The 13,172-nt window shown below is 41.3% G+C and overlaps 1 protein-coding gene across 3 annotated transcripts in view; it reads right to left on the bottom strand.

Annotated features, from left to right (window-relative positions):
- The window catches only part of LOC144505246 (transcription elongation regulator 1-like), a 116,713-nt gene that overhangs the window by 51,902 nt on the left and 51,639 nt on the right, over positions 1–13,172 (bottom strand). For all 3 annotated transcript variants that reach the window (XM_078231276.1, XM_078231277.1, XM_078231278.1), the window contains exons 3-5: positions 12,549–12,701; positions 7,856–8,096; positions 2,338–2,676 (exon numbers count right to left, since the gene is read on the bottom strand). In XM_078231276.1, coding sequence (XP_078087402.1) covers positions 2,338–2,676; positions 7,856–8,096; positions 12,549–12,701 — 733 coding nt within the window. The remainder of the gene's footprint in view (positions 1–2,337; positions 2,677–7,855; positions 8,097–12,548; positions 12,702–13,172) is intronic.

Below are 13,172 nucleotides of genomic sequence, written 5' to 3'. Positions count from 1 at the left end.
GTCCAATAAACATCCAAGCGGCTAATTAAATCAAAAGGGTCTTGCATCGCACTCCATTATCCTGCACTCAACCTGGACAACTGTTTGGATGATTTTATTTCGGGAAAGGAATTTATGGGTAGCCCTAATTATTCAAGCCACCTGCCAATTATTTATAGAAAAATAATTGGATCATTTAATTTTACCACTTGGCATACAACTGTTCACAATGAAATCCTGGAGTTTCTCTGAGCAATGGGTTACTTCGGCCATTTCACAGAGAACTTCCATCAATTCTGGAGAGTTGCAAAATTTAGAGAAATCGCAATCGTCATGAGTGGTAAACTTTGCAAAGTGATGTTTTGAAATGTGCCTTCAACTCAAAGTAAAACAGAATTCTGGATAAACACCTCAGCACAGGCAGCTCATACCCATGGATCCCTTTTTTAAAAACGGGAACAAAACTTAAATAGAAGCCCATTGAGTGTTGGCTGGCAGTTTTGATACCTTTAAATTGTACCTCAGAGAAAAAGGACAGCTGCTGTTTGAGACAGTGACGCAGAAATGATCGCCATCGGGAGCAGGTGGACTGTTTTGTGTTACTAACCAAGCAGGGTGCTTGAGAGAGTTTGGTTTCTTTTCAGAAGAAAGGAAACAAAACAAATGGGCTCTTGAACATTTAGGAACGGAGAGACGTCGAGTTATGCCTTGCTGGGTGTAATCATATCTGGGAAAATGCAGGTCGAGTGGAGTGATTGTCAGACAACACCAAATTTTGATAGCTGTTTGGTAGTACAGAACTTGCTGAAAAGAAAGACATATTGAAGCTTTTCGTGGTTGCACTCATCAGGACACTTTGCAAGAATATCGATAAGAGGAAAACAACAATCTATCTTGCATGAGAAAGGAGTGCTGATTGGTTGGCAAGTGGACTCTGATTGGTAAAGGCGTTGCCATGGAGAATGCACCAGTTGATGGTGACTGACAGATAACTGTCAAGCATTGTTTGAAATTGAAACCAGGCAGCTTGACCCTGATCGGTCAAGTTATTGTTCTGGGGAATGAATCAGCCAATGGTTGTCACTTATTTTGTTAAGCTGCAACAGGCACAATATGTGTACCTGTTCTTTCTGCCTGCAAAGAACGGGGCCTTGTTTTGCTTTCAGTACATGCAAATGCGCCACATTGCAGGCATGAATGACAATCTTATATTGGCTATCAGCGTAATTCTTCGCACACAGAGGATTACTTGGCAAATGTTATCCAATTGCGGATTCATACCTACTTTTGACACAACGTTTTAAACTTTGCACGCATGGGTGGATAGGTACTGTCTGTTCCTTGCCCATTGAAAACGACAACTGGGGCATGTTGTTTGATACAATGCACCAGTCTTTGAGACGTATGACCTACATATCTAGCACTGTACTGGCACAAACTCATATACCACATTACTCATTTGTGAAATGGGTGGAACATCTTTTTGCCTTGATAGCAGCATCCCATTAGTGGCAAATACCATTAATGTTGCTACTGAAGTGGAATATTGGTGAACAGGCTATCAATGTCAAATGAGCACATGGACACAGCATTACTATTGGTATGCAAGTTCTACATGGTCTTCGCAAATGTGGAGGAATCCTTCAGTGTGTAACTATGCAACAGGTGAAGCTAGCTGTTTCAGTGTTACATGGAGTAGCAACACGAGTGGTATTTGCCACTAGCAGGATACTGCCGACTAGCCAGAAAGACGTTCCGCCTACCAAACAAACGAGTAATGAGTTATGTGAATTTAAGTACCAGTAAGAAGGTATTGATTCATCTCTACACAAAAGCATATAAAAGTTTAAGTTAGACAGTAGCCTCGAAAGAGAGCCTGGACATTCAAACCCCACTCTTGCTTTTTTACTTAGTTCATCAGCATGTTGCAGTTCTCCATTGGGCAGAAAATCAAAAAGTATGCCCATCTTCTGAACTCTAACCTGTTTGCAGGACCTAGGAATCTTTGGATTTCTGGCACTGTAGAGATGGTGCTCCATCTGCATTATCCATGTAAAATGCCTTATTAATTGTACAACCAGACCACGGACTTAAATCAGGTAAGGCACACTGAACAAAAATTCTTCATTTATGTGTATGCATTTAAATATATGACAGATTCTGAACATTTTAAATTAAGAGAAGGTCTTTTTGACCTCCTATGGTTTAAAGTCCGAATATAAGGCAGCAATTACAACCCAAAATGAACACAAACAATCCAAGTTTCAGGGAACAATTATCACATAAAAACATGTGATGGTCAAAAGGAAATGAACAAATGACATGAAAGACATTACACTTTGACAAATGGTATCTTACCTGGCAATGGAATTGGCATGCCGGGCAATGGCACACGGAATGGTGGCACCATCACTGGTGGAAAAGCTGGGATTGCTGTGGCTGGCTGCGGTACGGGCTGTGGTACAGGCGGGGGCATGGCCTGTGGCAGAGACTGCGGTACCGGGTGCTGTGTCGCGCTGGTAGTCACGGCTACAGAGACGGGTGTAGGGACCGCCACTGAGACAACAGGTGGTGGCTGATCGGGAGCTGCAGATACCAGTGGAAAAGTAAAGCTGGCACCGTCACTTGACACACTCCTCATACTTTTTCCAAACCCTTTTAAAGCTGAGTAAGTTGGTGCGCTTAATCGCATATGATCTGTACCATTTCAAATGAAACAAAAACAGCCATTGGAAAAATATATCACACTAAACAGGCTGTGAAAGCCTTCACTTTCTCATATGCAGGTATATAATTAATACATTTCATTTTAACATCTATGGACAAGCTAGTTCAGTAGCTATGCCTTTCCAGTTTTGTTGACGAAAACCAATAGATTCTATTGCAGCTATCCCAACATAGGAACATAGTAATTTTCAATCTCTTGTAACATTACACCAAACTTTAGGGTATCTGACATAGTTTGGGAGCGGGATGGGACAAAGTTATAAAAACTATCAGGTTGCAATGAGAATCTACCTCCCCTTCCCACACAATATACACCATTAAAATCACTGTCAGGAGGGGGAGTGGGGGTGATGTAGTACCAGAAGTGTTGGGAATTTCCAAATTTATGTATTTAGACATTTAAAGAACAAAACTTTCCTTCTGACCGAGTGAGTCATATCACATTGTTAGGAATTAGGAAGGATTCAGGCTTGATCTCTGATACCAGTTGAGGTAGTTAATCCCTTTAAGTACCATTGATGAGATACCAGAACTGGTCTGAAAGTCACTTGGTTGGAGAAGGAAATTGAATTTTTAAAAACCAACGTGAAGGTACCCAGTCCTGATCTTTACTCAGAAATGTTAAAGTAATGCATGAAAGGATATGAAGTGGTAAAGAAATTGGGCTCAGGAATCATGACTTGACAGTCAAGTGGCCAACATACATTAAATCTGTGGCCTTAAATGTGAAGAGATAGTTGTGTGAAATACCAGAAGCTAATTCCAGCCAACACCCATGAAATTGTCCCTCAATTGGGAAAGCTTGACACAACACTATCCCATACAATACTCCAGATTTCATTCAGCATTCAATTATATATATTCAAATTTGCTTTTATTAATTCATTCACAGGATATCAGCATCACTGGAAAGGCCAACATTCACCTCAGATTTCCCTCTATGTGGTCGTGAGCCTCCATAATGGCTTGCTTGGCAATTTTAGTTAAGAGTCAACCACATTATTGCGGGTCTTGAATCCAATACAGACCAGACTGGCTAAGGCCAGAACATTTTCTTCCCCAAAGACGTCTGGTAAGTGGCATGCTTTCAAAAGTGTGTTAACCAGGGTTCAGGGTAAACACATTCCTCTTAGAGTGAAGGGCAAGGCTGGCAGAAGTCGGGAACCCTGGATGACTCGGGATATTGAGGTCCTGGTCAGGAAGAAGAAAGAGGCACATGACATGCATAGGCAGCTGGGATCAAGTGAATCTCTTGAAGAGTATAGGGGCTGTAGGAGTAGAATTAAGAGAGAAATCAGGAGGGCAAAAAGGGGACACAAAATTGTTTTGGCAGATAAGGCAAAGGAGAATCCAAAGAGCTTCTACAAATACATAAAGGGCAAAAGAGTAACAAGGGAGAGAGTAGGGCCTCTTGAGGATCAACAAGGTCATCTATGTGCAGATCCACAAGAGATGGGTGAGATCCTAAATGAATATTTCTCATCAGTATTTACTGTTGAGAAAAGCATGGATGTTAGGGAACTTGGGGAAATAAATAGTGATGTCTTGAGGAGTGTACATATTACAGAGGAGGTGGCGCTGGAAGTCTTAAAGTGCATCAAGGTAGATAAATCCCCGGGACCTGATGAAGGACATCCCAGGACATTGTGGGAGGCTCGGTAGGAAATTACGGGTCCCCTAGCCGAGATATTTGAATCATCGATAGTCACAGGTGAGGTGCCTGAAGATTGGAGAGTGGCAAGCATTGTGCCTTTGTTTAAAAACGGCTGCCGGGAAAAGCCTGGGAACTACAGGCCAGTGAGCCTCACATCTGTGGTGGGTAAATTGTTGGAAGGTATTTTGAGAGACAAGATCTACAAGCATTTAGAGATGCAAGGACTGATTAAGGACAGTCAGCATGGCTTCGAGAGTGGAAAATCAGGTCTCAAAAATTTGATTGAGTTTTCTGAAGGGGTAACCAAGGTAGATGAGGGTAGTGTAGTTGATGTTGTCTACATGGACTTTAGTAAGGCCTTGGACAAGGTACCACATGGTAGGTTGTTGCATAAAGTTAAATCTCACGGGATCCAGGGTGAGGTATTTTAATGGATACAAAATTGGCTTCTTGACAGAAGCCAGAGGGTGGTTGTAGAGAGTTGTTTTTCAAATTGGAGGCCTGTGACCAGCGGTGTGCCTCAGGGATCAGTGCTGGGCCCACTGTTATTTGTCATTTATATTAATGATTTGGATGAGAATATAGGGGGCATGGTTAGTAAGTTTGCAGATGACACCAACCTTGGTGGCATGGTGAACAGTGAGGAAGGTTACCTCCAATTGCAGCGGGATCTTGATCAATTGGGCCAGTGGGCTGACGAATGGCAGATGGAGTTTAATTTAGACAAATGCGAGGTAATGCATTTTGGTAGATTGAACCAGGGCAGAACTTACTCAGTTAATGGTAGGGTGTTGGGGAGAGTTACAGAACAAAGAGATCGAGGTGTACATGTTCATAGCTCCTTGAAAGTGGAGTCACAGGTGCACAGAGTGGTGAAGAAGGCATTTGGCATGCTTTGTTTCATCGGTCAGAACATTGAATACATGAGTTGGGACGTCTTGTTGAAGTTGTACAAGACATTGGTATGGCCACACTTGGAATACTGTGTGCAATTCTGGTCACCCTATTATAGAAAGAATATTATTAAACTAGAAAGAAGGCAGAAAAGATTTACTAGGATGCTACCGGGACATCATGATCGAGGCATCACCAAGCTCTCCAATTCCAATTTGTGTGAAGAATGCACATGCTTTTGACTGTCCATGTACAGCACTGATGGTCTTCAATGCATACACAGTGCATCTGGAAAGGTTAATATATTGTCAACAAAGATGTCCAAACAGTACAAAGATGTGCAAGTTAACTGATTTGGCCATGCTAAATTGCCCCTTAATGTCCAAAGATGTGCAGGTTAGGTGAATTAGCCATGGTAAATGTGCGGGATTATGGGGATAGGGAAGGGCCTAGGTGGGATGATCTTTCAGAGAGTAGGTGCAGACTTAATAGGCCAAATGGCCTCTTCTGCACTGAAGGGTTTCTATGGAAGTTCCATGGATGTAAAAGTTTTTAGCTAACATAAAGTTGGGTCTATCTAAGTGGGGGAAAAATGACTTACATAGCACTTTTCATTACCTCAGGTTATCCTAAAGTGCTTTATATCAATGAAATACTTCAAGTATCATCACTCTTATAATGTAGAAGATGCAGCAGCATCTCATGTGCTCATGATCTCATCTGTTTTTGCAGTGATGGTTGAGAAACAAGTATAATCCGGGATATCAGGGGACAGAGTGGGGGAATGCAACTGACCGCAATGCTCTATACAGAACCAGCATAGAACTGATGGATTGAATGATGTCCTCCTGTTCTGTAATATGACTTTACTCATGTGATTACCAACCACAAATGTGACACCACCGTTTAAAAAAGGAGGTAGACAAAAGGCAGGTAACCATAGGCCGCTTAACTATAGAAGTTAAGGTTAGCCTAATTTCTGTAGTAGGGAAAATGGTTGAATCTATCAAGGAAGAAATAGCAAGACATCTGGATATAAACTCTCTCACTGGTAAGATGCAGCATGGGTTGATGAATGGAAGGTCATGTTTGACTAATTTGGTGGAATTCTTTGAGAACATTACATGTGCAGTGGACAATGGATGTGGATGTGGTTTATCTGGATTTCCAGAAAGCATTTGACAAGGTGCCGCACCAAAGGCTGCTGCATAAGATAAAGGTGCACGGTGTTACGGATAATGTATTAGCACGTCTAGAGGATCGGTTGACTAACAGAAAGCAAAGAGTGGGGGTAACTGGGTGTTTTGTTGGTTGGCGATGAGTGGCTAGTGGTATGCCTCAGGGATCAGTGTTGGGACCGTAAATGTTTACGATTTATATAGAAGATTTGGACTTGGGGACCAAGTGTAGTGTGTCAAAGATGCCACTAAGATGAGTGGCAGAGCAAGGTGTGCAGAGGACGCTGAAAGTCTGCAAAGGGATATAGATAGTCTAAGTGAGTGGGCAAGGGTCTGACAGATGGAGTACAATGGTGGTAAATGGGAGGTCATCCATTTGGGTAATAACAGCAAAATGGACAGTTATTTCAATGGTAAAAAATTGCAGCATACTGCTGTGCAGAGGGACCTGGGTGTCCTTGTGCAAGAATCACAAGGAGTTGGTTTGCAGCAGGTAATTAAGGCGGCAAATGGAATTTTGCCCTTCATTGCTGGAGGGATGGAGTTTAAAAACAGTGAGGTTATGTTGTAGCTGTATAAAAGGTGCTGGTGAGGCCACACCTGGAGTACTGTGTACAGTTTTGGTCTCCTTACTTGAGAAAGGATATACTGGCACTGGAGTGGGTGCAGAGGAGATTCACTCGGTTGATTCCGGAGTTGAGAGGGTTGGCTTATGAGGACAGACTGAGTAGACTGGGACTATACTCATTGGAATTCAGAAGAATGAGGGGAGATCTTATAGAAACACAAGATTATGAAGGGAATAGATAAGATAGCAGCAGGGAAGTAGTTTCCACTGGCAGGTGAAACTAGAACTAGGGGGCATGGCCTCAAAATAAGGGGAAGCAGATTTAGGACCGAGTTGAGGAGGAACTTCTTGACACAAAGGGTTGTGAATCTGTGGAATTCCCTGCCCAGTGAAGCAGTTGAGGCTGCCTCGTTGAATGTTTTTAAGGCAAGGATAGATACATTTTTGAACAGTCAAGGAATTAAGGGCTAAGGTGAGTGGGAGGGTAAGTGGAGCTCAATCCACGAAAAGATCAGCCATGATCTTATTGAATGGTAGAGCAGGCGAGGGACCAGATGGCCAACTCCTGCTCCTAGTTCTTATGTTCACACAAGCAACTCTTTATAACCCAAAGCTCAATGATATGGAGAATGGATCTTCCAAATCAAGCATTCACATTAGCCTGATATAAAATCCATCAGCACCTCAGAATATTAAAATAACATATCTCCAGTACATGCACCAATTTGAAATAGACAATGAGTTCAATTGCATGCACATAATAGAGGGAAGCCGTAATTTCAAAAGTCAGAAGCACCGAATTAAGCAAAGTCAGGGATTCATTTTCCGATTGCTCAGAATTTCTGCATTACCCACCTGGACCCGCAGCTGAGACTGTTACAACTGACGCAGGTGCACTGGAAGAGACTGGTGCTGTGCACTGAACAGAAGAAACTGGTGTTGAGATTGATGGGGCTGCCGTGCTACCGATGGGTGTTGATGTCGTAGTGATCACTTGTGAGGCCATCACTGGTGTCAGTTCTGATTGCTGTATGATCTTTACGCCCTCTGGCTTTGACCAAGCAGACTCTCGTGTCCGAGCATTGTAATAATATACCTAAAAAAGACAAGAGAACTCCTGAGTACAAAATGAAGACAACAGCAGAGCACAACACATTAAAAAAAAATTAGAGGAGCATTTTTCCTACATGAACTCAAGGTTTAATCTGTGGCTTGCTCTGAAAAAAATGGAAATCAATAAAGACAAAAGGGAAACTCACCCATGAGTGCAGTCATATCTGACAGACTGAAGGCAGCCATGGTTGTCATCCATCCCAGGACCTCAACTGGAATTCTGCAGGGAATTCCCCTCTGCCAAAATTCTTTAATTTACTTTATCACTAACCTACTCTTGGCTGTAAGTTGTAGTGGAGCTATATGTGAAGATATCAGTCTTCAACTTGTGCAATTCCCTGGACAATAAAACTGTCAATGCCAGTCTGCAGTAGGATTTGGATAACACCCAGGGTTGGGCTAGCAAGTGAAAATAATATTTGCACCAGAGTGTCAAGCAATAATCATCTTTAACAAGAAAACACCAAGCCACCTTCCTTTTAAGATTGAACAGTACCATCATTGCAGTTATCGCCCCAAATCTTCAGGGTCACCAATAATCCAAAACTTGATTGGAACAGCCATATTGGCTCGATGAGCCAGGCAGATCCTGGGCAACCCACAAGCAGCAGCTCACTTTTTGTCCTGTCAAGTGCCTCAGCATCAACAAGTCAAAGGTTAGGAGTGTTATGGAAAAAGTACCATCCATCTGTATGGATGAAAAGAGATCATCAAAAGGAATTCAACACCGCACAAGACAAAGTATCTGATTACTTGTCTGGGTTACACGAGACTCCAGTGCCACGGCAATGTGGTTGACTCTTAAAAGTGCTCCAAAATAGCCTAGCAAGCCACTCTGTTTAAGGGCAGTTAGGGATGGGCAATAAATATTGGCACAGCCAGTGATGCCCACATCCCATGAAATAAGTTTTTTAAAATTAAAAATTGATCTGCCAATCGATTAAAAATCCAATTCCTCACAGTGGCTGTAATGCATATTATCTACAGGGTGCACTGCAAGCTGAACCCTTTTTGGCTTCAGCAACTGAGATACACAAGAGCAGTTATACTCCCCCTGCTGGATGCCATTCCATGATTGTGACGGATTAAAAGCCCGAAGTTCGCAGCCTATCACCATGCAAGCACAAGGCTGTGTCAGTGTAAAGAACAAACCCACCACCTTTTTCTCAGGACAAGTACGAAAGAGCAACAAATGTGGTTTAGCTAGTATTGTCCATCTTGCAAGATCATATACAAATAAAATGTTGGTAATGATATATATGGTAAATAAACTCAGTTGAACTGATGGACTCCACTGGCTCAGATATCAGATTGTCTTCGTCTGACACACAGATGATTCCTCCAATTTTTGATCAGGTATCTTTAGGAACTGGGCCTCTATCGTATCGCATCCTTTCTTTCTGCATTATCCTAACCTCTACCACTTAATTTTATTTTAAAATTCTCATCCTTGTTTTCAACCCCCCCCCCCCCTCCTCAATGTCCTCATTCTCTATCTTTGTAATTTCCTCCAGCCCTGGAACACACCAAGACCTCTCTACTCCACGCCTCATGCACATTCTAAGTATCATCACTTAATTACTGAAGGTCTTGCCTTCAGTATAAAGTTGGTTTCATTAATGAGTAAATGTTTCGGTCTGTCGTAGCTGCACAGAATGAGGATTGTTGATGTTGTTCCAGTTTCTACAGCTAAAATGTTAATAAATCTGATAAATTGAGCTTCCCTCTTTGGAGTTTTGATGCAAGTCTTGTGTAATTGGCAATTAATGATTTTAATTTATTCAAAAGTAACCGTTTAAGATATTAAAACCCATTATTTGCTCCACAGATTTTAAAACAGGATTTAAAATTTAAGAAGTCGAAACACTTGTTCCTAATGATTCCTACACTTATAACTTAGAACAAATTGTGTCGACCTTGGACCTGGAAGCATACAGCAAGGAAAATGTGTCATTTTTTAAAAATGTTTAATTGTTTTTAACATTGCTTGAAATGGACTTATGCTGAATTATAATGGGATCAATTATAATTTTCTTGGATAAGAAAAACTGCTGATCCATGTGACTTGGAAGCAGTGCCAATAGGAAGTTAATATGCAGGAGCCATGTGGCTGAACACAAAGGGAGGTTACAAGACAAAGGAGAGCTGTAGGCAGGTGGCAATCAGCACACACAGATAGCCACAAAGAAAAAGGAGGCAGAGGCAGAAAAAGAAACACCAAATCTGGAGGAGAAGCCAGCACATTTCGATGAAATAATCAGTTTTATGTTTGGCACTAAGATGGAAACAGAATTCCAGAAGTTCCTGGGGTGCAAGATCTGAGTGAACTAAAAGGAACTGAATCCTAAAAAGTGGTGTGAATAGCACAGGCATGCAAAAGAGCTGAGGAATTGTATCATAAGACCAAATTGTGAATTGGGTGCTGTTGGTTGGCGCGTTCAAAAGAAATTCTGTAAAGCCAAGCCATCAAAATTAACATAATCCGAGTGAGATTTGGGTTGGTAGATACGCGCAATGTCAGGTTAACCATATCCATGGACCTCAGTTGTAATACGCCTGCTTAGGAATGCAACTTGAGGACCGAATTGATTAAGTTGAAAAGACTGTGGGAATGGTGTCACATCTGTGCAGGGAATGGGGGCTTGTGGCTGCATCAACTACTTACAATGAAATTTCCTTTGTTTGGAGCATCATTTGCCTGTTAATTCATGCTAAATTTGTGTTGGCTATGATTCATGTTGGGGTAAAATTTACAAAAAATGTAATCCCTCTGGTAATTTCTTCATTTGACAAATTTGGTTATTTTTGTTTCCAATTCCCCCAAAGAAATCATAACAAAATCAACATTTAATTTTAGAAATTTAGAGAAGACAGTGAGTCACTGAGCAGTCAGGTGCACATTAAAGCAAGCCAGTAACTGAAAGCTGCATGACGTGACCGAGAGAGGAAATGTTGAGTAAAAACAATAAGCCCAGAATATAATTATTCAGTTAGGGACTCAGTTATCTGTAAATTTGTGTTCCCTTAAGCAGAAGCCTCATAACTCAATTCTCCCACGCTGTCCCATTTAGTTTCACAGACTTCCTGAAAAATGTCATAGTTAATTCCTGTAGCACCAGTCTGTCAACACACTTTGTTGATAACATCTCCATTGTCAACCACACTACAGGAGATGAGCTAGTAATAAAATAAAACTGAAAGTAAATTCCCACTCTTCCTTAAACTACATAAATTAACTGGGTGGCAATTTCTCCAGCAGATTAATAAAGGTTGTGTAATCATAAGGGAGCTTCCCACTTGAATGAAATGAAGCAGTCATGTCCAGTGACTTACACCATCTTTCAGAATGGTGTCTGAAAACTAGACAATCTGTGACATAAATATTTCAGACACAGCCGATTACCTCTCTCTACAAACTAATGTACCAAATAGCTACTGTCATTTATTTTGCCATTTTGAAAACTTCTGTGACTTAACCAGTGTTGGATTATTTGCACCTAATACATTGTTACATTGCAATATTTTGTTGAAGAAGAATTCATCATAGAGCATAATCATTGTTGAGATGACCATGTCGAGCAGATTGCAATGAAAAGTTAAAGGGGTAATTTGTGATCCTTCATGATGAGATGATGAGATTTGTGATCCTTCATGATGAGATCTTACAATCTCATCCCAGGCCAGTGAGGCTTCCCTCAGGATGATGGTAACTTATGTCAGAGGACTTGAAGCGTCCATCTCTGTGGGCCAGGCAGGTGTATGTCATTAAACCTGCAGGGCCACATAGAAAACATAATCCCATGTTCCAGTTCAGTTGCGCTTGTCTCAACTTCTCATCAGAAACTGTTTCTGGTTCTCTGCTTCAAGATTTATTCACCAAAGCGGCAACAGCATGAAGAACAGCCCATTTCATCTCCAGGCTCTCAAAGTTCAAACACATTAACCAGCGAGTAAAATACAACAATTAGGAACAGGAGCAGGTTCCCTGGTCTTCAAGGCTTAGACTGCCAGATGTCACTGGTTACTTTGTGAACCCCAACCCAATACTTCAATTGCACAAGAGGAAATCTATCAAGAGCTCACTTTAACCAAACTTATGTCAATCAGAATTTGAGTTTTTGCCAGGCAGTTTCTGAATGTGGAAGTGTTATGCAGTCTAACAATTAAACTTTTGATTAGCTCCTTGTTCAGCAAAATCAGCAACTAAATCTTTTATAATTACTATTTCACATGCTAACTGGCAGTGCAGAAAATGCAATTAAGGAAACTGGAATCGGCACTGAAATCTGAGCATTTATCATCCCTTGTTTCTAGGGAACAGATATTTAAGGGACAGATTAAGAAAGTAACCAAATTTTCTTCTCAATTTATACAGAACAATTTCAACAATCATTTTACTTGCTAAAAAGAGAGCATGAATTCTCCCACAACTTACCTTTCCCTCTGGGGTTTTGTTTTCCACCCAAATCTCTTCGTTGTTCGGCAACCCAGGTGCTGCTGGAGCAGAAACTGGGGGCATGCCAGGAGGAAATATCATTCCTGGTGGTGGGGGCATACTGGTCATAGGAGGGGGCATGAAAGGTGGTCTCTGGAAAAGAAATGAGCAAGTATTAGGTGCAAATAATCCAGCAAATTCTGAGCCAAATACAGTGATGAAACTCCTCATCTACAACATAGTGACATCAATCTATTCCAGCCATTTGTAAATGAAATTACAGTGCAGTCTTCAATGCATAACTGGCTGACCAAAATGTCTATTTGCAAAAATGTAAGTTTAAAAATAAATTTGTGAAGTTTCAGATGAAAAACAGCAGGTGGCTCTTCATGGCAAGCATTTATGACATTCGCACGAAAGATCCAACCTGTGATGATACTGTGCCTTTAAGAAATGTATTTTAATCTTGTTTCTCTGCAGGACGTTTCTGCAGTCCTTGGCAATTTGTCGGCATCGTGTTGTCTATAGCCGATGTCCTTTGTTGTTGTTGAGGCAGTATAATTAATATTATGTTGATTTTAATCTGGACTAATGCAGTGTTCTGTGGTTTTAATGGTCCCTTCG

This window comes from Mustelus asterias, chromosome 16 (assembly GCF_964213995.1).
Source record: "Mustelus asterias chromosome 16, sMusAst1.hap1.1, whole genome shotgun sequence".
NCBI classification, from domain to species: domain Eukaryota; kingdom Metazoa; phylum Chordata; class Chondrichthyes; order Carcharhiniformes; family Triakidae; genus Mustelus; species Mustelus asterias.
Note: the sequence above shows the minus strand (reverse complement) of the source record. Positions and strands in the feature narration are given on the sequence as shown.